Genomic DNA, 26,958 nt, shown 5'->3' with positions numbered 1-26,958 from the left:
ATAGTGAAGCACAGTAGAGGAATATCTTAAATGAATTTGCCCCACATGAGGAAATGCTTCATGAGAATGAATGAAAGGTAAGACAGTTAACCATGATGCCTTCTTTGTGAAGGAGGATGGGCCACAACCTGGCCCATCTTCTCAGGAGTAGCTACTGTCTTTCATCTCATACTGCTACCAGGAAGGAGTAGGAGATGTGTAGTACGAGTGAGGCAGTGGTGGTGTACAGGTTAGTAAGCTCTGAAAAAATTAACTGGTAAGTGCTATTTAATTTTTGTTTTTATTTTTTGTGTGCTATTGTATTTTATGATGTGTTATGAATCAGTTTTATTGTATATAACTGAGTTAGAGGATAAAGAATTCTACCATCATATTCCCTGCATGTCAGAAGGTGACTGAAGGGGGCTGGATTCCCTCGCCTTCAGTATTTCAGTTTATGAAAGGAAATGGATAAAGGAGTCAAGAGGGGAATGCTTATCCTCCATGAAGGCTCCTACTGGGATGTTTGAATGTGTGTGGATGTAACCAAGACGAGGGGAGAGGAGAGATTGGCAGTATGTTTAGAGAAAGAAATCTGGATGTTCTGGCTCTAGTGAAATGAAGCTCAAAGATAAGGGGGGTAGAATAGTTTGGAAACATCTTGGGAGTAAAGTCAGAGGTTGGTGAGAGGACGAGCTGAGGAAGGAATAGCACTACTCGTGAAACAGGAGTTGTGGGAGTGAGTAATGGAGTGTAAGGATGTATATCTAGATTGAAGTGGGTAAAATTAAAAGTGGGTGGTGAGAGATGGGTGATTAGTGATGCTTATGCACCTTGTCATAAGAAGAAAGATCATGAGAGTCAAGTGTTTTGGGAACAGCTGAATAAACGTCAGCAGTTTTGGTGCACGAGTCCAGGTATTAGTGATAGGGGATTTAAATGCGAAGGTGATTAATGCAGCAGTTAAGGGTATAATTGGTGCGCATGGGTAATGCAGTGTTATGAATGGAAATGGTGAAGTTGTGTGCTGTAAAAAGAATGGTGATTGGGAATACCGGGTTTAAAAAGAGATACAGGTACCGAACCATTTATCCAGATACTTTTTAAACTGGCAGGTTTTGAATGTGGTGGGCTTCATAGATCGAACAGACCCTTAAAGCGCTTTAGAAGGTTTTTAATTTGTATCTCCTCGATACAATTTTGTTCTTTATTTTTCAGTTTATTTTATGTTTTACATATATATTAGGCCAAATTGGAGGTGAAAGGATGGAATGAAAAAGATTTTGAGCGATCGGGGCTTGAACATATGGGAGGGAGAAAGGCGTGCAAGGAATAGAGTGAATTGGAATGATGTGGCATACCAGGGTCGACATGCTGTCAATGGACTGAACCAGGGCATGTGAAGCGTCTGGGGTAAACCCTGGAAAGTTTTGTGGGGCCTGGATGTGGAAAGGAAGCTGTGGTTTCGGTGCATTACACATGACAGCTAGAGACTGAGTGAGAACGAATGTGGCCTTTGTTGTCTTTTCCTAGCACTGCCTCACGTGCTTGCGGGAGGGGGTGACATTTCCTGTGTGGTGGGGTGGCGACAGGAATGGATGAAGGCAGCAAGTATGAATATGTACATATGTATATGTCTGTGTATATATATGTATGTGTACGTTGAAATGTATAGGTAAGTATATGTGCGTGTGTGGGCATTTATGTATATACATGTGTATGTGGGTGGGTTAGGCCATTCTTTTGTCTGTTTCCTTGCACTGCCTCCCTAACGCAGGAGACAGCGACTGAGTGTAATAAAAATTTAAAAATGATAATTAGGCCGTGTCCCAGAAAACCAGAAAATCCTGAAATCTGGGCTGCCTTGGGTTCAGAGCTTTCCAGATAAATGGTTCAGTACCTGTATACATAAGTATATGTATGTAAGTAGGAGAGATGATCAATGGGCATTATGAGTTTTCGCATTAATTGATAGACGGGGAAAAGAGAGACTTTTAGGTGTAAATATTCTGATAGGGGCAGCTGGTGGGATGTCTGATCACTATCTTGTGGAGGTGAGGATGAAGATTTGTAAAGGTTTTGGAAAAAGAGGAGACAGTGTCAGGGAGAAGAGAGTGATGAGAGTAAGTGAGCTTGAAAAGGAGACTTGTGTGAAGACGTACCAAGAGATGTCGAATGTAGAATGGCAAATGAAGTGAAGGAAGTGGGTGAGGAATGTGAGGTATTTAAGGAAGCAGTGATGGCATGTGCGGGAGATGCATATGGCATGCAAAAGTTGTAAGATGGGCAGATTAGAAAGGGTAGTGAGTGGTGGGGTGAAGAAGTAAAGTTGCCAGTGAAAGAGACAAAAAAAAAAGGGGGGGGGGGGGTTTGGGCAATACTTACAAGGAAGGAGTGCATATGATTGAAAGAAAGTTGTTGGAGGGCAAGAGGAAGGTGCAGGGGTTGAAAAAGAGGGCAAATGAGAATTAGGGTGACAGAGTATCATTAAATTAAAGTTAAGGGAGAATAAAAATATGTCTTGGAAGGAGGTAAATAATGAGTGAAAGACAAGAGAACATATGGGAACATCAGCAAATAGGGCAAAATGGGAAGTGATAACAGGTAGTGATGGAACGAGGAGGATATGGAGTAAGTAATTATAAGGATTGTTAAATGTGTTTGATGATAGAGTGACAGATGTAAGATGTTTTGGTCAGGGTGATATGCAAAGTGAAAGAGTCAGGAAGAGTGGTTTGGTGAAGAGAGAAAAGGTGGTGAAAACCTTGCAGATGAAATCAACAAAAGAATAGGAGGAGAAGCCAAGCAGGGAGTGCTCATCCTTCCTGAAGACTTAGGATGGTGCGCCTAATATGTGTGGATGTTACCAAGATGTGAAGAGGGGAGAGGTAGGTAGTAGTATGTTTGAGGAAAGAAACCTGGATGTTCTGGCTTTGAGTGAAACACAAATCAAGCATTGAGGGATAAATTGGTTTGGAAATGTGTTAAGAGTAAAGTCTATGGTTGGTGAGAGGACAATAGATAAGGGAGGAATAGCACTATTGAAGCAGGATGTGGATGAAAAGGAAAATGGATGGCAAGAGATGGGTGATTATTAGTTTTTTTGCACCTGGCCATGAAAATAAAGATTATGGGGACAAAGGTTTTGGGAGCAGTTGAGTGAGTGTGTCAATGGTTTTGACGTAAGAGACTGGGTATTTGTGATTGGTGTTTGAAATGAGGAGAGAAATGTGGCACTTGAGGTTATAGTTGGAGCCATTGCGTATTCAGTGTGATGAATGGAAATGTTGAAGATTATGGAGTTGTGTGCTGATAAAGGACTGATGAATGGGAATAATTGGTTTAAATAGGGATCATACCCAAGCATTTGATTGAAAGACATGTACAGGAGAGATTTTTGCCGAGAGGGCAGCTGGTGGAAAGTCCAATCACTATCTTATGGAGGCAAGGGTGAAGAGATGGAAAGGTTTTTGGAAAAGAGGAAACAATATTGGTGAGAAGGGTGTGATGAGAGTAAGTGAGCTTGGGAAAGAGACTTGTGTGAAGAACTACGAGGAGAGATTGAGTGAAGAATGGTATAAGATGAGAGTAAATGAAACAAGGGGAGTGGGTGAAGAATGGGAGATATTTGGGGAAGCAATGCTGGCATGTGCAAGAGATGTATGTGGCATACAAAAGGTGGGAGGTGGGTAGGTTAGAAAAGGTAGTAAGTGGTGGGATGAAGTAAAGTTGCTAGGAAAAGAGAAAAGAGAAGCGTTTGGCTGGTAGTTACTGGGAAGGAGTGCAAATAATTGGGGAATGGATAAGAGAAAGTAGCCAGAAGTTAAGAGGAAGATGCAGGATTTGAAAAAAGAGGGCAAAGGAGAGTTGGGATGAGCAAGTATCAGTCAAGTGTAGGGAAAATAAGATATTTTGATAGGTTAATAGTGTACTAAAAGATAGAGAGAACAAATGGGAACATTGAAGGGGGCAAAAGGGGAAGTGGTAATAGCAGGTAAAGAGGAAGTATTGTTAAATGTTTGATGATCGAGTGGCAGATGTAGGATGTTTGGGTCACAGTTGTACAGGAAGGGAGAGAGTCATGGAGAGTGGTTTTGGGAAGAAAGAAAAGGTTACGACAGCTTTACATAAGACAAAATGTGACAAGGTGGCTGAAGTTGATGGTTTTGCAGTTGAATTTATTAACAAAAGGAGGTGACTTTTGTTGTCGAATGATTGGTAAGGATTTTCACTGTATGTATGGAGTATGGTGAGGTGTCTGAGGATTGTCAAAATGCATATATATGGTGCTGTTGTATAAAGGCAAGTGGGATAAAGGTGGGACAGAGGCATAAGTTTGTTGAGTGTACTTATTAAATTGTATGGGAGGGTATTGATTGAGAGGGTGAAGGCATACACAGAGCATCAAATTGGGGAGGAGCAGTTTGGCTTCAGATGTAGTAAAGGATGTGAGGATCTGGTGTTTGCTTTAAAGAATAAGAGAAATATTTAGAGAAACAGATAGATTTGTATGTGGCATTTATGGATCTAGAGAAAGTATATGATAGGGGTGATAGAAAAGCCTTGTTTTTATCAAGTGTGTGAGGCATTTGAAGGAGAAGGAAGAGAGGAGAGTGAATGGTTCCAAGTGAAAATTGTTTTGCTGCAGGGGTGTGCGATGTCACCATGTTTGTTCAGTATGTTTATGGATGGGATGGTGAGGGAGGTAAATACAAGTCTTGGAGAGAGGGGCAAGTATGCAGTTTGTGGGGTATGAGATGGCCATGGAAAGTGAATCTGTTGTTGTTTGTTGATACTGTATTGGTGGGTTCGAGTGAGAAACTGCAAAAGTTGTTGACTGGGTTTGGAAGAGTGTGTGAAAGGAGGAAGTTAAGAGTGAATGTGAATATAAGCAAGGTTATTAGGTTTGGTAGGGTTGATGGACAGGTTAGGTTAGTTGGTGTGTGTTTGAATGGAGAAAAAATGTTATAAATAAAGTGTTTTAGATACCTGGGAGTGGACATGGTAGTGAATGGAACCATGGAATTGGAAGCGAGTCATAGGGTGGGTGAGGGAGTGAAGGTTCTGGGAGTGCTGAAGAATGTGTGGAAAGAGAGAACATTATCTAGGAGGGCAAAAATGGGTATGTTTTGAAGTAATAGTGGTCCCAAAAATATTTAATGGATGTGAGGCACGAGCAAGAGATAAATCTGTGCAGAGGAGGGTGGATGTGTTGGAAATTAAATGTTTGTGGACAGTATGTGGTGTCAGGTGGTTTGATCAAGTAAGTAATGAAAGGGTAAGAGAGGTATGGTAATAAAAAGTATAGTTGAAGATGGGTTGACTTGTTAAGAGAATGAGTGAGGAAAGGTTGGCAAAGGGGATAATTGTGTCAGAAGTAGAGGGTACATGGAGAATAGGGAGGTCATATTGTGATACGGAAGGATGGAGTGAAAAAGATTTTGAGCAATCGAGGCCTGAACTTGCAAGAGGGTGAAAGGCTTGCACAGGATAGAGAGAATGGAAAAGATATGGTATACTGGGGTTAACATGGTGCCAATTGACTGCACCAGGGAAAACCATGGAAAGATCCATGGGGCCTAGTTGTGGAGAGGGGACTGTGGTTTCAATACATTACACATGTTAACTATAGAAAAGATACGAGCTATGAGCCCTTTTCATTGTCTCTTCCTAGCACTATCTTGTTCATGGTGAAAAAGTATGATGAAGAATTTATTTTTTTTGTATGATGAAGAATTTATTTAAACAGAACTACTTCTACAGTGGTAGTCTCTGAAATAATCATTTAAATAACCATAAATAACCAAAGCACATTTAGCAGCAGTACAAATGTCATAATATTGGTCTGGTTGGGTGGGGGGATTAGTGCTCATTATGATTCTTGCCACAAAAGAATGCAAGTAGATCATATAATGACTTCCACCGTTTAAGGGTTAATTACGTTACGTTTGTCTTACTTGGTTGTTTGAATTGTATTGATCTTGTTTGCCCTTTTTTAGGTAATAGAGTTAAGTAAAAATAGTAAACCCCCTTTTAATTACTTATTTATTTATTTTATTATACTTTGGAGTGAGTATTTTGAAGGTTTGTTGAATGTGTTTGATGATAAGAGTGGCAGATACAGAGTGTTTTAGTCGAGGTGGTGTGCAAAGTGATAGGGTTAGGGAGAATGATTTGGTAAACAGAGAAGAGGTAGTAAAAGATTTGCAGTAGATGAAAGCCGTCAAGGCAGCGGGTTTGGATGGTATTGCAGTGGAATTTATTAAAAAAGGGGTGACTGTATTGTTGACTGGTTGGTAAGGTTATTTAATGTATGTATGACTCATGGTGAGATGCCTGAGGACTGGCGGAATGCTTCCATAGTGCCATTGTACAAAGGCAAAGGGGATAAGAGTGAGTGCTCAAATTACAGAGGTATAAGTTTGTTGAGTATTCCTGGTAAATTATATGGGAGGGTATTGATTGAGAGGGTGAAGGCATGTACAGAGCATCAGATTGGGGAAGAGCAGTGTGGTTTCAGAAGTGGTAGAGGATGTGTGGATCAGGTGTTTGCTTTGAAGAATGTATGTGAGAAATACTTAGAAAAGCAAATGGATTTGTATGTAGCATTTATGGATCTGGAGAAGGCATATGATAGAGATGCTCTGTGGAAGGTATTAAGAATGTATGGTGTGGGAGGTAAGTTGTTAGAAGCAGTGAAAACTTTTTATCAAGGACGCAAGGCATGTGTACGTGTAGGCAGAGAGGAAAGTGATTGGTTCTCAGTGAATATTGGTTTGCGGCAGGGGTGTGTGATGTCTCTATGGTTGTTTAATTTGTGTACAGAGAGGGTAGTTAGGAAGGTGAATGCAAGAGTTTTGGAAAGAGGGGCAAGTATGCAGTCTGTTGTGGATGAGAGAGCTTGGGAAGTGAGTCAGTTGTTGTTCACTGATGATACAGTGATGGTGGCTGATTTGGATGAGAAACTGCAGAAGCTGGTGACTGAGTTTGGTAAAGTGTGTGAAAGAAGAAAGCTGAGAGTAAATGTGAATAAGAGTAAGGTTATTAGGTACAGTAGGGTTGAGGGACAAGTCAGTTGGGAGGTAAGTCTGAATGGAGAAAAATTAGAGGAAGTGAATTGTTTTAGATATCTGGGAGTGGATTTGGCAGTGGATGGAACCATGGAAGAGGAGGTGAATCATAGGGTGGGGGAGGGGTGAAAGTTCTGGGAGCATTGAAAAATGTGTGGAAGTAGAGAACGTTATCTTGGAAAGCAAAAACGGGTATGTTTGAAGGAAAAGTGGTTCCAACAATGTAATATGGTTGCGAGGCGTGGGCTATAGATTGAGTTGTGTGGAGGAGGGTGGATGTGCTGGAAACGAGATGTTTGAGGACAATATGTTGTGTAAGGTGGTTTGATCGAGTAAGTAATGAAAGGGTAAGAGAGATGTGTGGTAATAAAAAGAGTGTGGTTGAGAGAGCAGAAGAGGGTGTTTTGAAATGGTTTGGTCACATGGAGTGAATGAGTGAGGAAAGGTTGACAAAGAGGATATATGTGTCAGAGGTGGAGGGAACGAGAAGTGGGAGACCAGATTGGTGGTGGAAAGATGGAGTGAAAAAGATTTTGAGTGATCGGGGCCTGAACATGCAGGAGGTTGAAAGGCGTGCAAGGAATATAGTGAATTGGTACGATGTAGTATACTGGGGTCGACGTGCTGTCAAAGGATTGAACCAGGACATGTGAAGCGTCTGGGGTAAACCATGGAAAGTTTTGTGGGGCCTGGATGTGGAAAGGGAGCTGTGGTTTCAGTGCATTATACATGACAGCTAGAGACTGAGTGTGAACGAGTGTGGCCTTTGTTGCCTTTTCCTAGCACTTTGTTGTCTTTTCCTAGCACTACCTCGCGCACATAAGGGGGACGGGGTTTTCATGTGTGGCGACAGGAATGAATAAAGGCAGCAAGTTTGAATTATGTACATGTGTATATATGTATATGTCTCTGTGTGTATATATATGTATATGTTGAGATGTATAGGTATGTATATGTGCGTGTGTGGACGTGTATGTATATACATGAGTATGTGGGTGGGTTGGGCCTTTCTTTTGTCTGTTTCCTTGTGCTACCTCGCTGACGTGGGAGACCGACAAAGTATAATAAATAAAAAATAATACTTTGTTGCTGTCTCCCCCGTTAGCGAGGTAGCGCAAGTAAACAGATGGAAGAATAGCCCAACCCACCCACATACACATGTATATACATACACGTTCACACACACACACACACATATACATACCTATAAATTTCAAGGTATACATATATATACATACACGGACATATACATAATATACACATATACATAATTCATACTTGCTGCCTTTATTCATTCTCATCACCACCCCGCCAAACATAAAATGACAACCCCCTCCTCCCGCATACACGCATGGTAGCACTAGGAAAAGACAATAAAGGCCACATTTGTTCACACTCAGTCTCTAGCTGTGACGTATAATGCACTGAAACCACAGCTCCCTTTCCACATCGAGGCCCCACAAAACTTTCCACGGTTTACCCCAGACACTTCACATGAACTGGTTCAATCCATTGACAGCATTTCGACCCCGGTATACCACATCATTTCAATTCACTCTATTCCTTGCATGCCTTTCACCTCCTGCATGTTCATGCCCTGATCACTCAAAATCTTTTTCAATCCATCCTTCCACCTCCAATTTGGTTCCCACTTCTCCTCGTTCCCTCCACCTCTGACACATATATATCCTCTTTGTCAATCTTTCTTCACTCATTCTCTCCATGTGACCAAATCATTTCAATACACCCTCTTCTGCTCTCTCAACCACACTCTTTTTATTTCCGAACATCTCATTTCCAACACATCCACCCTCCTCCGCGCAACCCTATCTATAGCCCACACCTCACAGCCACATAACATTGTTGGAACCACTATTCCTTCAAACATACCCATTTTTGCTTTCTGAGATAATGTTCTCACCTTCCACACATTTTTTAACGCTCCCAGAACTTTCGCCCCCTCCCCCCACCCTGTGACTCACTTCTGCTTCCATGGTTCCATCCGCTGCCAAATCCATTCCCAGATATCTAAAACATTTCACTTCCTCCACTTTTTCTCCATTCAAAGTTTACCAAACTCAGTCACCAGCTTCTGCAGTTTCTCACCTGAATCAGCCGCCAGCGCTGTATCATCAGCGAACAACAACTGACTCACTTTCCAAGTCCTCTCATCCACAACAGATTGCATACTTGCCCCTTTCTCCAAAACTCTTGCATTCACCTCTGTAACAACCCCATCCATAAACAAATTAAACAACCATGGAGACATCATGCACCCCTGCTGCAACCCGACATTCACTGAGAACCAATCACTTTCCTCTCTTCCTACTCATACATATGCCTTACATCCTTGATAAAAACTTTTCTCTGCTTCTAGCAACTTGCCTCCCACACCATATACTCTTAATACCTTCCACAGAGCATCTATCATATGCCTTCTCGAGATCCATAAATGCTACATACAAATCCATTTGTTTTTCTAAGTAAACCCCTTTTAATTACTGTATGTTAATATCCAATGTTGAAAAAGTTTTTGCCAGAAAACCACTCTCTTTTAGCTTTTTCTTTAAATATGAATGCAATTAGTCAAAGAGAAATAGGATGTACAGTAGTGTCCACAAAAAAACATTGTCCACTCCCGTTATATTTCATATATTTTCAAAAGTGATATACAGTAAGGTTTATTGTGGCTACACGCACATGATGCCCTCAAGGTAAAATCATCATGTATCTGTTCACTCAGACCATATTGAGGGAAGGCTGTACTTTACTCTTCCTGGATACCATTTCAATTTAGGAATTTCTCTTCCAGGCACTGCATTTCTTCCACAAGTTCTTCAAGATGATTGCTTTTACTTTTTTAAGGAGGATAGAATTCTCAAGTGGAAGCAAGAAAATGTCAGTACATGTAAAATTTCTAGGCACACTGGGTGGCTGCTTCCTGCAACACCTCATCAGTGCTTTGCCCTATTCAGATCAAGTTCCTATGGAACCAAAATATGGGTCTGAAATATTACAGGAACCTTGCCATTTCCATACCTAGACATCTGCAGATGTTAATCAAGGCCAAGGAAGAGATGACAGAGTAATAAAATGTAAGTGTGGCATCACCTCTGAAAATGGATGGGGAGGCAGACAAGGTTTTTTTGTACTGTGGGTAAGTACCTTCTAAATACAACCTAATATTAAGAAACTTGTAAAGGGATATTCAAACAAAAATTTAGGATAGGAAGTACCATTTATTTCCAAATTAGTAATGTTAATTAGTATAATGTACAGAAAACAGTTCTCGTACAGGATACCAAAATCCAAATATTCTTTTTGGTACCGCAATAACTGACAGTAAAATGATTCATTCTATAATAAACATTACATATGATGCCAAGAGACAGTTTCTCTATTGTAGAATGTAGGAGCGGCATGCTTCATTCAACAACATCTCATTTCAATACCCAACAAAAGTTTTATATAAATCTATTATTAATTCCATTCCCTTGTACAATTGGTAGATGAAGTCCACATGTTTGCACTTTTTGTGGAAAATAATTTTGAGATTTGGGTTCCCCAGCCCTTGTCCCTTTAGTTTTGATTCCCCTATATTATGCATGAAATAGAATTTCATGAACACTACCTTCATGTTTGCTGGAAGAGCTACTCACATAAGTTGAAAAATCCAACATTTGTATTCCACCATGCATCAAGGTCTTCAGGTTAGTAATATATTGTTCTTAACAATATTCTTCATAATATCAACATGACCTGCCAAAAGAAATATAGCTTAGTTAAACTTTATAATGTCCCTCATTTATATATATATATATATATATATATATATATATATATATATATATATATATATATATATATATATGCCGGCAAGGCAGCAGGTTTGGATGGTATTGCAGTGGAATTTATTAAAAAAGGGGGTGACTGTATTGTTGACTGGTTGGTAAGGTTATTTAATGTATGTATGACTCATGGTGAGGTGCCTGAGGATTGGCGGAATGCGTGCATAGTGCCATTGTACAAAGGCAAAGGGGATAAGAGTGAGTGCTCAAATTACAGAGGTATAAGTTTGTTGAGTGTTCCTGGTAAATTATATGGGAGGGTATTGATTGAGAGGGTGAAGGCATGTACAGAGCATCAGATTGGGGAAGAGCAGTGTGGTTTCAGAAGTGGTAGAGGATGTGTGGATCAGGTGTTTGCTTTGAAGAATGTATGTGAGAAATACTTAGAAAAGCAAATGGATTTGTATGTAGCATTTATGGATCTGGAGAAGGGATATGATAGAGTTGATAGAGATGCTCTGTGGAAGGTATTAAGAATATATGGTGTGGGAGGCAAGTTGTTAGAAGCAGTGAAAAGTTTTTATCGAGGATGTAAGGCATGTGTACGTGTAGGAAGAGAGGAAAGTGATTGGTTCTCAGTGAATGTAGGTTTGCGGCAGGGGTGTGTGATGTCTCCATGGTTGTTTAATTTGTTTATGGATGGGGTTGTTAGGGAGGTGAATGCAAGAGTTTTGGAAAGAGGGGCAAGTATGAAGTCTGTTGGGGATGAGAGAGCTTGGGAAGTGAGTCAGTTGTTGTTCGCTGATGATACAGCGCTGGTGGCTGATTCATGTGAGAAACTGCAGAAGCTGGTGACTGAGTTTGGTAAAGTGTGTGAAAGAAGAAAGTTAAGAGTAAATGTGAATAAGAGCAAGGTTATTAGGTACAGTAGGGTTGAGGGTCAAGTCAATTGGGAGGTGAGTTTGAATGGAGAAAAACTGGAGGAAGTAAAGTGTTTTAGATATCTGGGAGTGGATCTGGCAGTGGATGGAACCATGGAAGCGGAAGTGGATCATAGGATGGGGGAGGGGGCGAAAATTCTGGGAACCTTGAAGAATGTGTGGAAGTCGAGAACATTATCTCGGAAAGCAAAAATGGGTATGTTTGAAGGAATAGTGGTTCCAACAATGTTGTATGGTTGCGAGGCGTGGGCTATGGATAGAGTGGTGCGCAGGAGGATGGATGTGCTGGAAATGAGATGTTTGAGGACAATGTGAGGTGGTTTGATCGAGTAAGTAACGTAAGGGTAAGAGAGATGTGTGGAAATAAAAAGAGCGTGGTTGAGATAGCAGAAGAGGGTGTTTTGAAATGGTTTGGGCACATGGAGAGACTGAGTGAGGAAAGATGGACCAAGAGGATGTATGTGTCGGAGGTGGAGGGAACGAGGAGAAGAGGGAGACCAAATTGGAGGTGGAAAGATGGAGTGAAAAAGATTTTGTGTGATCGGGGCCTGAACATGCAGGAGGGTGAAAGGAGGGCAAGGAATAGAGTGAATTGGAGCGATGTGGTGTACCGGGGTTGACGTGCTGTCAGTGGATTGAATCAGGGCATGTGAAGCGTCTGGGGTAAACCATGGAAAGCTGTGTAGGTATGTATATTTGTGTGTGTGGACGTATGTATATACATGTGTATGGGGGTGGGTTGGGCCATTTCTTTCGTCTGTTTCCTTGCGCTACCTCGCAAACGCGGGAGACAGCGACAAAGCAAAAAAAAAAAAATATATATATATATATATATATATATATATATATATATATATATATATATATATATATATGAAAGCCGGCAAGGCAGCAGGTTTGGATGGTATTGCAGTGGAATTTATTAAAAAAGGGGGTGACTGTATTGTTGACAGGTTGGTAAGGTTATTTAATGTATGTATGACTCATGGTGAGGTGCCTGAGGATTGGCGGAATGCGTGCATAGTGCCATTGTACAAAGGCAAAGGGGATAAGAGTGAGTGCTCAAATTACAGAGGTATAGGTTTGTTGAGTATTCCTGGTAAATTATATGGGAGGGTATTGATTGAAAGGGTGAAGGCATGTACAGAGCATCAGATTGGGGAAGAGCAGTGTGGTTTCAGAAGTGGTAGAGGATGTGTGGATCAGGTGTTTGCTTTGAAGAATGTATGTGAGAAATACTTAGAAAAGCAAATGGATGTGTATGTAGCATTTATGAATCTGGAGAAGGCATATGATAGAGTTGATAGAGATGCTCTGTGGAAGGTATTAAGAATATATGGTGTGGGAGGCAAGTTGTCAGAAGCAGTGAAAAGTTTTTATCGAGGATGTAAGGCATGTGTACGTGTAGGAAGAGAGGAAAGTGATTGGTTCTCAGTGAATGTAGGTTTGCGGCAGGGGTGTGTGATGTCTCCATGGTTGTTTAATTTGTTGATGGATGGGGTTGTTAGGGAGGTGAATGCAAGAGTTTTGGAAAGAGGGGCAAGTATGAAGTCTGTTGTGAATGAGAGAGCTTGGGAAGTGAGTCAGTTGTTGTTCGCTGATGATACAGCGCTGGTGGCTGATTCATGTGAGAAACTGCAGAAGCTGGTGACTGAGTTTGGTAAAGTGTGTGAAAGAAGAAAGTTAAGAGTAAATGTGAATAAGAGCAAGGTTATTAGGTACAGTAGGGTTGAGGGTCAAGTCAATTGGGAGGTAAGTTTGAATGGAGAAAAACTGGAGGAAGTAAAGTGTTTTAGATATCTGGGAGTGGATCTGGCAGCGGATGGAACCATGGAAGCGGAAATGAATCATAGGGTGGGGGAGGGGGCGAAAATCCTGGGAGCGTTGAAGAATGTGTGGAAGTCGAGAACATTATCTCGGAAAGCAAAATTGGGTATGTTTGAAGGAATAATGGTTCCAACAATGTCGTATGGTTGCGAGGCGTGGGCTATGGATAGAGTTGTGCGCAGGAGGGTGGATGTGCTGGAAATGAGATGTTTGAGGACAATGTGTGGTGTGAGGTGGTTTGATCGAGTAAGTAATGTAAGGGTAAGAGAGATGTGTGGAAATAAAAAGAGCATGGTTGAGAGAGCAGAAGAGGGTGTTTTGAAATGGTTTGGGCACATGGAGAGAATGAGTGGGGAAAGATTGACCAAGAGGATATATGTGTCGGAGGTGGAGGGAACGAGGAGAAGTGGGAGACCAAATGGGAGGTGGAAAGATGGAGTGAAAAAGATTTTGTGTGATCGGGGCCTGAACATGCAGGAGGGGGAAAGGCGTGCAAGGAATAGAGTGAATTGTATCGATGTGGTATATCGGGGTTGACGTGCCGTCAGTGGATTGAATCAAGGCATGTGAAGCGTCTGGGGTAAACCATGGAAAGCTGTGTAGGTATGTATATTTGCGTGTGTGGACGTATGTATATACATGTGTATGGGGGTGGGTTGGGCCATTTCTTTCGTCTGTTTCCTTGCGCTACCTCGCAAACGTGGGAGACAGCGAAAAAAAAAAAAATATATATGTATATGTATATATATATATATATATATATATATATATATATATATATATATATATATACATATTTTTTTTTTTTTTTATAATACTTCAGAGCCGTCTCCCGCATTAAAAAGGTAGCACAAGGAAACAGAAACCCACCCACATGCATATGTATATACATAAATGCCCACACACACACATATATACATACCTTTACATTTCAACGTATATATACATAAACATATATACACATGTACACATTCACACTTGCTGCCTTCATCCATTCCCATCACCAGCCCAACACACATGAAATAGCATTCCTCCACCCCCTTCCAGCAAGATAGCCAGGAAAAGACATAAAGGCCACATTCGTTCACATTCATTCTCTAGCTGTCATGCGTAATGCACAGAAACCACAGCTCCCTTTCCACACCCAGACCCGACAGACCTTTCCATAGTTTATCCCAGACGCTTCACATACCCTGGTTCAATCCATTGACAGCACATCGACCCCAGTATACCACATCGTTCTAATTCACTTTATTCCTTGCACGCCTTTCACCCTCCTGTATGTTCAGGCCCCGATTGCTCAAAATCTTTTTCACTCCATCCTTCCACCTCCAATTTGGTCCTCTGCTTCTCCTTCCCTTCACCTCTGACATATATATCCTCTTTGTCAATCTCTCTCTCTCTCTCTCTCTCTCTACCAGGAGAGACTGAGTGCAGAATGGAAAAAGGTGAGAGCAAAGGAAGTAAGGGGAGTGGGGAAGGAATGGGTTATATTTAGGGAAGCAGTGATGGCTTGCGCAAAAGATGCTTGTGGCATGAGAAAGCATGGGAGGTGGGCAGATTAGAAAGGGTAGTGAGTGGTGGGATGAAGAAGTAAGATTCTTAGTGAAAGAAAAGAGAGAGGCATTTGGAAAATTTTTGCAGGGAAATAGTGCAAATGACTGGGAGATGTATAAAAGAAAGAGGCAGGAGGTCAAGAGAAAGGTGCAAGAGGTGAAAAAGAGGGCAAATGAGAATTGGGGTGAGAGAGTATCATTAAATTTTAGGGAGAATAAAAAGATGTTTTGGAAGGAGGTAAATAAAGTGCGTAAGACAAGAGAACAAATGGGAACATCGGTGAAGGGGGCTAATGGGGAGGTAATAACAAGTAGTGGTGAGTGAGAAGGAGATAGAGTGAGTATTTTGAAGGTTTGTTGAATGTGTTAGATGATAGAAGGGCAGATATAGGGTGTTTGGTCGAGGTGGTGTGTGAAGTGAGAGGGTTAGGGAAAATGATTTGGTAAAGAGAGAGGAGGTAGTGAAAGCTTTGTGGAAGATGAAAGCTGGTAAGGCAGTGGGTTTGGATGATATTAGAGTGGAATTTATTAAAAAAGGGGGTGACTGTGTTGTTGACTGGTTGGTAAGGATATTTAATGTATGTATGGCTCATGGTGAAGTGCCTAAGGATTGGCTGAATGCATACATAGTGCCATTGTACAAAGGCAAAGGGGATAAAAGTGAGTCCTCAAATTACAGAGGTATAAGTTTGTTGAATATTCCTGGTAAATTATATGGGAGGGTATTGAGTGAGAGGGTGAAGGCAAAAAGAGGCTTTGGGGTAGTAGAGTATGAACATTCAGGAGGGTCAGAGGTGTGCATAGGATAAAATGAATTAAACTGATGTATATATATATATATATATATATATATATATATATATATATATATATATATATATATATATATATATATTTTTTTTTTATTATACTTTGTCGCTGTCTCCCGCGTTTGCGAGGTAGCGCAAGGAAACAGACGAAAGAAATGGCCCAACCCCCCCCCCATACACATGTATATACATACGTCCACACACGCAAATATACATACCTACACAGCTTTCCATGGTTTACCCCAGACGCTTCACATGCCTTGATTCAATCCACTGACAACACGTCAAACCCAGTATACCACATCGCTCCAATTCACTCTATTCCTTGCCCTCCTTTCACCCTCCTGCGTGTTCAGGCCCCGATCACACAAAATCTTTTTCACTCCATCTTTCCACCTCCAATTTGGTCTCCCTCTTCTCCTCGTTCCCTCCACCTCCGACACATATATCCTCTTGGTCAATCTTTCCTCACTCATTCTCTCCATGTGCCCAAACCACTTCAAAACACCCTCTTCTGCTCTCTCAACCACGCTCTTTTTATTTCCACACATCTCTCTTACCCTTACGTTACTCACTCGATCAAACCACCTCACACCACACATTGTCCTCAAACATCTCATTTCCAGCACAACCATCCTCCTGCGCACAACTCTATCCATAGCCCACGCCTCACAACCATACAACATTGTTGGAACCACTATTCCTTCAAACATACCCATTTTTGCTTTCCGAGATAATGTTCTCGACTTCCACACATTCCTCAAGGCCCCACAGAATTTTCGCCCCCTCCCCCACCCTATGATCCACTTCCGCTTCCATGGTTCCATCCGCTGCCAGATCCACTCCCAGATATCTAAAACACTTCACTTCCTCCAGTTTTTCTCCATTCAAACTCACCTCCCAATTGACTTGACCCTCAACCCTACTGTACCTAATAACCTTGCTCTTATTCACATTTACTCTTAACTTTCTTCTTCCACACACTTTACCAAACTCAGTCACCAGCTTCTGCAGTTTCTCACATGAATCAGCCACCAGCGCTGTATCATCAGCGAACAACAACTGACTCACTTCCCAAGCTCTCTCATCCCCAACAGACTTCATACTTGCCCCTCTTTCCAAAACTCTTGCATTTACCTCCCTAACAACCCCATCCATAAACAAATTAAACAACCATGGAGACATCACACACCCCTGCCGCAAACCTACATTCACTGAGAACCAATCACTTTCCTCTCTTCCTACACGTACACATGCCTTACATCCTCGATAAAAACTTTTCACTGCTTCTAACAACTTTCCTCCCACACCATATATTCTTAATACCTTCCACAGAGCATCTCTATCAACTCTATCATATGCCTTCTCCAGATCCATAAATGCTACATACAAATCCATTTGCTTTTCTAAGTATTTCTCACATACATTCTTCAAAGCAAACACCTGATCCACACATCCTCTACCACTTCTGAAACCACACTGCTCTTCCCCAATCTGATGCTCTGTACATGCCCTCACCCTCTCAATCAATACCCTCCCATATAATTTACCAGGAATACTCAACAAACTTATACCTCTGTAATTTGAGCACTCACTCTTATCCCCTTTGCCTTTGTACAATGGCACTATGCACGCATTCCGCCAATCCTCAGGCACCTCACCATGAGTCATACATACATTAAATAACCTTACCAACCAGTCAACAATACAGTCACCCCCTTTTTTAATAAATTCCACTGCAATACCATCCAAACCTGCTGCCTTGCCGGCTTTCATCTTCCGCAAAGCTTTCACTACCTCTTCTCTGTTTACCAAATCATTTTCCCTAACCCTCTCACTTTGCACACCACCTCGACCAAAACACCCTATATCTGCCACTATATATATATATATATATATATATATATTTGCGCTACCTCGCAAACGCGGGAGACAGCGACAAAGTATAATAATATATAAATAAATATATATATATATATATATATATATATATATATATATATATATATATATATATATTCCTGGTATTCCTGGTAAATTATATGGGAGGGTATTGATTGAGAGGGTGAAGGCATGTACAGAGCATCAGATTGGGGAAGAGCAGTGTGGTTTCAGAAGTGGTAGAGGATGTGTGGATCAGGTGTTTGCTTTGAAGAATGTATGTGAGAAATACTTAGAAAAGCAAATGGATTTGTATGTAGCATTTATGGATCTGGAGAAGGCATATGATAGAGTTGATAGAGATGCTCTGTGGAAGGTATTAAGAATATATGGTGTGGGAGGAAAGTTGTTAGAAGCAGTGAAAAGTTTTTATCGAGGATGTAAGGCATGTGTACGTGTAGGAAGAGAGGAAAGTGATTGGTTCTCAGTGAATGTAGGTTTGCGGCAGGGGTGTGTGATGTCTCCATGGTTGTTTAATTTGTTTATGGATAGGGTTGTTTGGGAGGTAAATGCAAGAGTTTTGGAAAGAGGGGCAAGTATGAAGTCTGTTGGGGATGAGAGAGCTTGGGAAGTGAGTCAGTTGTTGTTCGCTGATGATACAGCGCTGGTGGCTGATTCATGTGAGAAACTGCAGAAGCTGGTGACTGAGTTTGGAAAAGTGTGTGGAAGAAGAAAGTTAAGAGTAAATGTGAATAAGAGCAAGGTTATTAGGTACAGTAGGGTTGAGGGTCAAGTCAATTGGGAGGTGAGTTTGAATGGAGAAAAACTGGAGGAAGTGAAGTGTTTTAGATATCTGGGAGTGGATCTGGCAGCGGATGGAACCATGGAAGCGGAAGTGGATCATAGGGTGGGGGAGGGGGCAAAAATCCTGGGGGCCTTGAAGAATGTGTGGAAGTCGAGAACATTATCTCGGAAAGCAAAAATGGGTATGTTTGAAGGAATAGTGGTTCCAACAATGTTGTATGGTTGCGAGGCGTGGGCTATGGATAGAGTTGTGCGCAGGAGGATGGATGTGCTGGAAATGAGATGTTTGAGGACAATGTTTGGTGTGAGGTGGTTTGATCGAGTGAGTAACGTAAGGGTAAGAGAGATGTGTGGAAATAAAAAGAGCGTGGTTGAGAGAGCAGAAGAGGGTATTTTGAAGTGGTTTGGGCACATGGAGAGGATGAGTGAGGAAAGATTGACCAAGAGGATATATGTGTCGGAGGTGGAGGGAACAAGGAGAAGAGGGAGACCAAATTGGAGGTGGAAAGATGGAGTGAAAAAGATTTTGTGTGATCGGGGCCTGAACATGCAGGAGGGTGAAAGGAGGGCAAGGAATAGAGTGAATTGGAGCGATGTGGTATACCGGGGTTGACGTGCTGTCAGTGGATTGAAGCAGGGCATGTGAAGCGTCTGGGGTAAACCATGGAAAGCTGTGTAGGTATGTATATTTGCGTGTGTGGACGTATGTATATACATGTGTATGGGGGGGGGTTGGGCCATTTCTTTCGTCTGTTTCCTTGCGCTACCTCGCAAACGCGGGAGACAGCGACAAAGTATAATAAAAAAAAAAAAAAATATATATATATATATATATATATATATATATATATATATATATATATATATATATATATATATATTTATATATAGGTGACATGCTCTTAGTGGGCTGTACCAAGAAATATAAAATCATCAAGCTAAATTGTGGAGTAGTCTGAGAGGCTGGGATGTTGATAGTAGGCTTTTGAAATATACATGACAGATGGAGTGTGGATGTGTGTAAATAAGGCTGTTCATCTAATGCAGATGCTACCTTGCTACAGCAAGAGTATAAAAAATTCATACTATGCTATTTCACACATCATCATTACCAACCAAGCCAACAAAAAATATAACAAGGATACAGAAAGAAACATAATCCAAACTTCTCCCCAGAAGCTGCAGACTGCATGAAGCAAACAAAACCATTCACCATAAATAGAAATCACAACACACAGACTAAACAACACCAGCAATCCTTTCTAAATATAGTTTAGCACAAAATTCACTGCAACCAACTCTGGTGCACTTCAAAGATGATCCACATCTGCACCAACCCAGCCCCTCACACATGAAGCACTTCTGACCCAATCTAATGGCATCCCTTGTCCCAAAGAACAAACATACTTATGAAACACTAGTCATAAAACAGCTACCACAACAATGACAAAAAGTGGCTGACAAACTTCACAGCTGGCTGCCATGCCATAGTCACTCACAAAGAGTATCCATGTATGTCTCTGATGCTCATTCCCTCCAGGAACTTACTTCAGAGGAATGGCCACAGCAAAAAATCCAATTAACTCTGTCCCTACACACCTCCCTTGCAAACAATGTTCCAAGCATTCTTCCATCATTTCCCTCCCTCTAGGACTCTTCCACTCTATTTGCCCATGTCACAGGTGGTTGTCTTCTCACACCAACCCCTTCGTGTGTATTACCATACACTGTCCTTGTAAACTGCTCATCTTACATTCTTTCCACATGCCCAAAACCCCTTAAGTATCACATTTCACCCACTATACCACTCCACAATTCATCTCCTTTGCATTCCCAAGCATACCACATTTCTCACACACCTCATTTCTTTCTTCATTCCATCTGTTCATACCACATGCTCCTCTCAAATGGCTCATTTCCATAGCTTGGATTCTTGATCTTTTGTGACTCATTCCATATCCATGTTTTGGCTGCATAGGTAAAGAATGAAAGGACTATGCTGTCTCTTAATCCTTTTTTCACTTCCATATTTACACCTCTTCTTCTCATTAACCTATTAAGGAACCTAATGACTCTTCTACCCTGTACTACTCTATACCTTATCTCTTCTTCCACATCTCCAAACTTACCCATGAAAGTTCCAAAATACTTAAACTTCTGTCACCTCTTTAAGTCATCCCCCCCCAATATCTATAACAGGTTATATTACATTTTTTTGTTTCACCCTATAGGGTTTTGCAAAATCTATACGTTCACTCTGATTCCTTTCAAACACCATTACTTTTACTTGCATTTACCTTCAATTGCCTATGCTTACGCACATCATAAAACACATATACAACCTTCAACAATTTATCTTCACTTATAACAAAGGATCATCCACAAACATGTTAATCGACAGCCACTATACCTCACTACCACATTCCGTCTCTGCATTCCCTTTCCCAAGTTTTTCTTTCACCTCTCTTATCACTCCATTTATACATATGCTAAAAAGCCAAAATGACATCACACAGACAAGCATCACACCAACATATAAACCAAAACTTTTGATAAACTCTTCATTTACTCTCACACTTGCATATGCTACTCAATAAAAGCTTTCGCACCACCCAACAGTTGTCCCCTATCCCATATATCCTTAACACATCCAATAAAGCATTCCACTCAACTCTTTCATACAATTACTCCAGATCCATAAATGCTGCATGCAACTTCTTACCTTTGCTAGATATTTCTCAACTGTCATTTCACAAAAAAAAATCTGATACATCCCCACCCTCTCCTAAAACCTCTTGCTCATTTATTTTGCATTGTCTCCTCCATCACTCTATCACTTAACACACTTACATACATTTTTCCTTGTATACTTAAGACTTACTCCCTAATAATTGCTCCATAAATCTTTAGCAATTTTTCCTTTGAAAAAACAAACAATAATAGCTTTCACCCAATCCTAAGGCACAACCTTTTGTTTCCATGATAAATTACATATCAAATGTATCCATTCTATCACACTTTCTTCTCCATACTTAAACTTTTCAGCTGTAACCCCATCCACTCTAGGTGCTCTTCCTATCTTTAACCTCATTCTAGCCCTTTTTACCTTCATGCTTGCTATAGGCCCCTGCTCTAATATTTTTTTCCTTCTATCCTCAATACCCATACATGTAATTGTTGCTTTTCTTTCACCCACATTCATCAGTTCTTGAAAATACTCTTTCCATTTACCTTCCACTACCTCCTTTTGATTTGGCAACTCCACTTCCTTACTTATTTACTTTTCTACTCTTACATCCACCTCTTTCCTTTTTCATCTTTATCCAGTACATTTTCTGATTTTCCAAAAACTTTTCATTCAACTTCCTTCCAAATCTTCATGTACTCCTTGGCTTTCCTGTATCAGTTCTTAATATTCAGCTACACATCTTGTATTCTTCCCTCCTCCTTTGCTAAACTTTCACTGGTACATTCCTTTCCTGAAGTCGACCATATACCTTTTTCTTCTCTTCCACAGCATGTCTAATCTCATCAGTCCACCATGCATTTCCCCTTTTATTCTTATATCTCAAAACCTTGTATCCAAATACTAATTCTACAACTTTGAAGTCTTTCTATAAACATTTTAAACCACTCATTCACATATGACTCCATTTCTACAATTACTGCACTTTTATCAAAGCCTTCGATCACCCTTCTTTCGTAAATCTCCTTGCATTCTTTCTGATTCATCCTCTCGCTTACACTGTAACTCCACTTCACTGTGATCCTCACCTCCACAAGAACTGCAAAATGGTCAGACTCTCCAAAGAACTCTCTCACAACAACCTTTCATCCACTGCCACTTAGTCAATCAACCCCTTTTGTTCTTTTCTTCCACCGTTTCTCATCCATGTACATCTGAAGATCATCTTGCGCTGAAAAAAGGAGTTTAAAAGGAATAAACTCTTCTCAGCACAGACATCTACATGATAATTTCCATTCTCATTTATCCCAGGCACTCCCCATTCAACAATCTTACCAATTTCATCACATACCACCTTCATATTCATATCACCATTAAAACCACTTTTCTCTCCTTCTCAAACCCATTTATACAATCGTTCAAATATCTCAAGAAATGCTTCCTCACACAGTCTTCATATTCACAAGCACATATACACATACCCAGGAATACTTTGCAATTCCAATCTTTCTTTTCACCTACACTATTCTTGATCTAATCCATCCACGCTCTGTAACACCCTCCCATACACTTAGTGAGAGCACAATTGCACATTCTTCCCTAAGAATGCCCATTCATTCCTGTCCATACTACTCTTCCTTCCACACCCTCCCACAAGTTGCATTCAACATTTCCATTTTCACTTCATACACCCTACCCAAGGATATGGGTTTCCCCCAACCTTCAGCATATCCAATTATAACTTTTAAATTTCTCCACAAGCTCCTTCCTTTTACTCTCAACAGTTATCTCATTAACATTCAGAGCCATCATCCTCAATTGCTCATCCCCCTTACTTCCCAGCATAAATGATGGACCCCATGTCTCTTCTTAATCTTAAGTGCCAGACCCTTGACAGGTCACTGACAGAGGGCTCGCAGATTTTCCAAAAAAACTAAAACCTCAATACACCTCAAGTGTTTGTTTTAAAAACTGCTGCCCAATGCGGTGGGCAATGCCTCCCCATTCAGTTCCACTCCTAAGGGTGTGCTGACGAGATCACTACAGGAAGGCAGGGTGAGACTTGAACACTGAAGAAAACTAGAGTACCCCTCAAAACACTGAAATTCAAGTTTTCCCAATTATTGAGCCCCTACTGAAGAAGCAGCACCTTCTAACCTCACTGGTTATGATACTGCTATTGAGCAAAGGTATTTGTTATTCAACAAGGTTTGAGATTTGCTGAGATGCAAGAATGACCAGATACATTGTGTACTTCTAGGGATTATTTTTCCTATTTTTCCTATGTTAGGTGGGATCTCAAGTGTAACTAATGCTCTCAGGGATCTCTCATAACTGGAAAGGAACCCTCCCTCCTCGCAGAAAACATACTCTAAAATACCTTTCAGTTCAAAACTAGTTTTTCTAAGAGATCTCTTCAATAATTCATATCTTTCAAATCCTGAGATGCTCATCAATATGTTGCAGCAAATAAAAAAGAATTTCTTTTCCACTGATCAAAAGCAAAATTTCTCTCCACCACTCCATCAAAAGCTACAGTTATGTGAATGTCTTAAATCTAATTTCTTCATTAAACAGCTAGTCATGCAACCTTTTACCTTTCCTAAAGTTGATTAAGCTTTACAAAAATCATCTCTATCCTTAATTCTGCCACTTGTGATCCATAAATCTCTTACAGCAATAATTGTGATTTTTTTCTTCCTTTTTCTATGTACTTACCCATTCGTAACTGTATGTACATAGCCAGCATGATGACTTGCGCTGGCATGTTACCATTACTTTCATTCCACACCTGAAAAAAAGTTGTCAAAGAAAAACAAGAGTGCATTACAATCCTTAAGTCTCCACTACATGCTAGCAGCATAAATGCATAGGCTTAATTCTTTATCTTGTAATAGGAAAGGAAAGTAAAAAAAAAAACATATCCAGTATGTATCAATAAAACTTCTGGCATTGGTTTACCTTCAAGTATACAGTGGGTAAGCTGAAGGTATAAATAACACCCAGTGTTGTGCCTAACACTGTTTTAGATTGCAACTTGTGCAATTTATCTAAAAAGATAATGCGCAGGCTCATACGACAAGATAATCTTCACAACTTATGTGAATTTAGCTTTCTATAAGTTTATTTCAGGTGACTGTCCAGGAGTTGGAATACATTTGTCTACTTTGAGTAATGTGAATGAAATGAATGGGCAGAAAGGGAGTAACAAATTATTTTGTTCAACTTTCCTATTTCAGCAAAGTTCACTACCTTTCTAATTAGAGAGCTTTGATAATCTCTATGTGGCCTTTTCAAGTAGCAGAATAGAACTAGTACCAATGTTTTGATCATTTTTACTTCTACAATGTCCCATCATGCAATTTTGAAAAAATGACAAATTACTGCATCTTGAGCATAAAAACATAGTCTGGTTAGATCACTATTATCAACCAATTTATGATAAATTTTTGTGTCTTTATCCTCTTCTAACCTATCTGTGTCAATATTTCTCTTAACAAACATTAACTAATATTCAATCTCTTTGCTTTCATAATTCACTCCTCTAATAATGCACACACCTACTTTTGAAAAATACAGTTTCAATACTACAGACAAATATTAATAATTACTCCTCAACCTCCATCCTCATAAACTACAAACTAATAAGAATCATAAAATCAGTGCTAGAAATGATGACACTCAATGTTATGAAGCTCATACTTAAAATTTACCTTCTTTCTTTCAAACTATTCGCCATTTCCCACGTTAGCAAGGTAGCGTTAAGAACAGAGGACTGGGCCCCTGAGGGAATATCCTCACCTGGCCTCCTCTGTTCCTTCTTTTGGAAAATTAAAAAAAAAAATGAGAGGGGAGGATTTCCAGCCCCCCGTCCCTCCCCTTTTAGTCGCCTTCTACGACACGCAGGGAATACGTGGGAAGTATTCTTTCTCCCCTATCCCCAGGGATAAATTATTTACCTATGGTGACATAATTTAGGCACACTTACTTCTTTGAGCAAATTACTAGCTTTTTCTAATTCTCCACGTAGTGTGTAAGCAACACTAAGGTTGTAGCGCATCACTTGCATAGCCGTGGCAGTGGTCCCTGGGTAACATCCTTAGGAAAATACATAACACTTTCAACACAGTTATACAAATTAAAGTCTTATAAAAAGTACATGGTTGCATGCACTTGATCAAGCCCATGCCAAACAGAAAAGAGGTGAAGGTAAATGATGTTTACTACACAGTCTAGATCAAAAGCACATAAACTTGAGATCATTTTCATACATACTAAACTCCTATGATGTGACAAAACTCACACCAAACAGAAAAAAGGCAAAAATAATTGATGTTTACTACACAGCTTAGATCAAGAACACATACATTCAAAAGATCATTTTTATACATACTAAGCTCCTATAGTGTAACAGCCCATGTCAAATAGAAAAGAGGTAAAGATAATTGATGTTTACTACATAGCCTAGATGAAGTGCACATAAGCTCAAAGATCATTTTTGTACATTCTAAGCTCCTGTAGTATGACAGACAAAATATTAAACGCTAGAGCTCTTGATAACTGCATATACTGCTGCACATAAAGATATTTATCTACAAGCATTATTTTACCCTCATAATTAAAATGCCTTCTGAATAGCCACATCTTTTGATGCACCTCAAGCAATTAACAGATCACTACCTTTATAATAATACATTTAGAATTAAGAATAGGTGTACTACAATTGTTAATAGTATCATAACCACGGTATTTCACCTTTTATCATACATCTAGCTTTTGATTATGGTAAGAACATAGGTAATGATCAAACATTTTGTCTTGAAAGGCAGAATGCTAACTACTCAGAAATTACTCTTGACAATCATTAGGTTCTCGAAAACATAATTATAAAAGCAAGTGATGACTTTCTACTGAGGAAATTTCTTAAGAGTGAGACAGCATGGCTTTAGGGAATAGAGGTCATGTGTATCTAATCTCTTAGAATTTTATGACAGAGTTCATTTCTGGACAAAAGGGAAGACTGGGTGGACTGTCTGTATCTGGAAAATATGCCACTATAACATTTGGGAGGCATATTAAGAAGCTACATCACTAGGCAGGAATATGTTACCTTTGTGGAATGGAAAGGAGAATGCATATTACAGGAGACTGCTCTAAATGGGTGGAATTGATTAGCAGAGTGCCACTGGGTTTGGTCCTGGGAACACTACTTTGCTTGATTTATGTTGATGATTTGCTTGAAGGTCTGTCATCTAACCTGAATATGTTTGCAGATAATGCAAAGGTCAAAGAGGGAAATTAAAAGCAAAGAGGAATGCATCAGCTTACAAGGGAACCTAAACAGTATCCAAACCTGGTGTGAAATGTTAATGAAAATCAATCCCAGCAAATGTAAGCTAATGAGAATGGGACTAAGCAAAAGACAGCCTCAATATGATTACTACCCAGCATGAAGTATGCTTCAGGATTCCATGTGCGAGAAAGACTTGGGAGTCGACAGCATCCCTAACCTGTCATCAGTCACAAATTCAGAGAATAGTAAGGGCGATGACCTCTGAAGGCAAATATCATAATAACTTTCAAGTATACTGATAAGGAAATATTTAGCATGCTATTC

The 26,958-nt window shown here is 40.2% G+C and overlaps 1 protein-coding gene across 1 annotated transcript in view; it reads right to left on the bottom strand.

The window, feature by feature from the left end:
- Positions 1-10,268: 10,268 nt before the first annotated feature.
- The window catches only part of Not10 (CCR4-NOT transcription complex subunit 10), a 76,048-nt gene continuing 59,358 nt past the window's right edge, over positions 10,269-26,958 (bottom strand). The window contains exons 14-16 of the mRNA XM_071692591.1: positions 25,330-25,439; positions 24,060-24,132; positions 10,269-10,808 (exon numbers count right to left, since the gene is read on the bottom strand). Of these exons, the coding sequence (XP_071548692.1) occupies positions 10,756-10,808; positions 24,060-24,132; positions 25,330-25,439 (236 nt within the window). The 3' untranslated portion in view covers positions 10,269-10,755. The remainder of the gene's footprint in view (positions 10,809-24,059; positions 24,133-25,329; positions 25,440-26,958) is intronic.

Source organism: Panulirus ornatus, chromosome 53 (assembly GCF_036320965.1).
Source record: "Panulirus ornatus isolate Po-2019 chromosome 53, ASM3632096v1, whole genome shotgun sequence".
Classification (NCBI taxonomy): Eukaryota; Metazoa; Arthropoda; class Malacostraca; order Decapoda; family Palinuridae; genus Panulirus; species Panulirus ornatus.
This window is presented reverse-complemented; position numbering and strand designations above follow the sequence as displayed.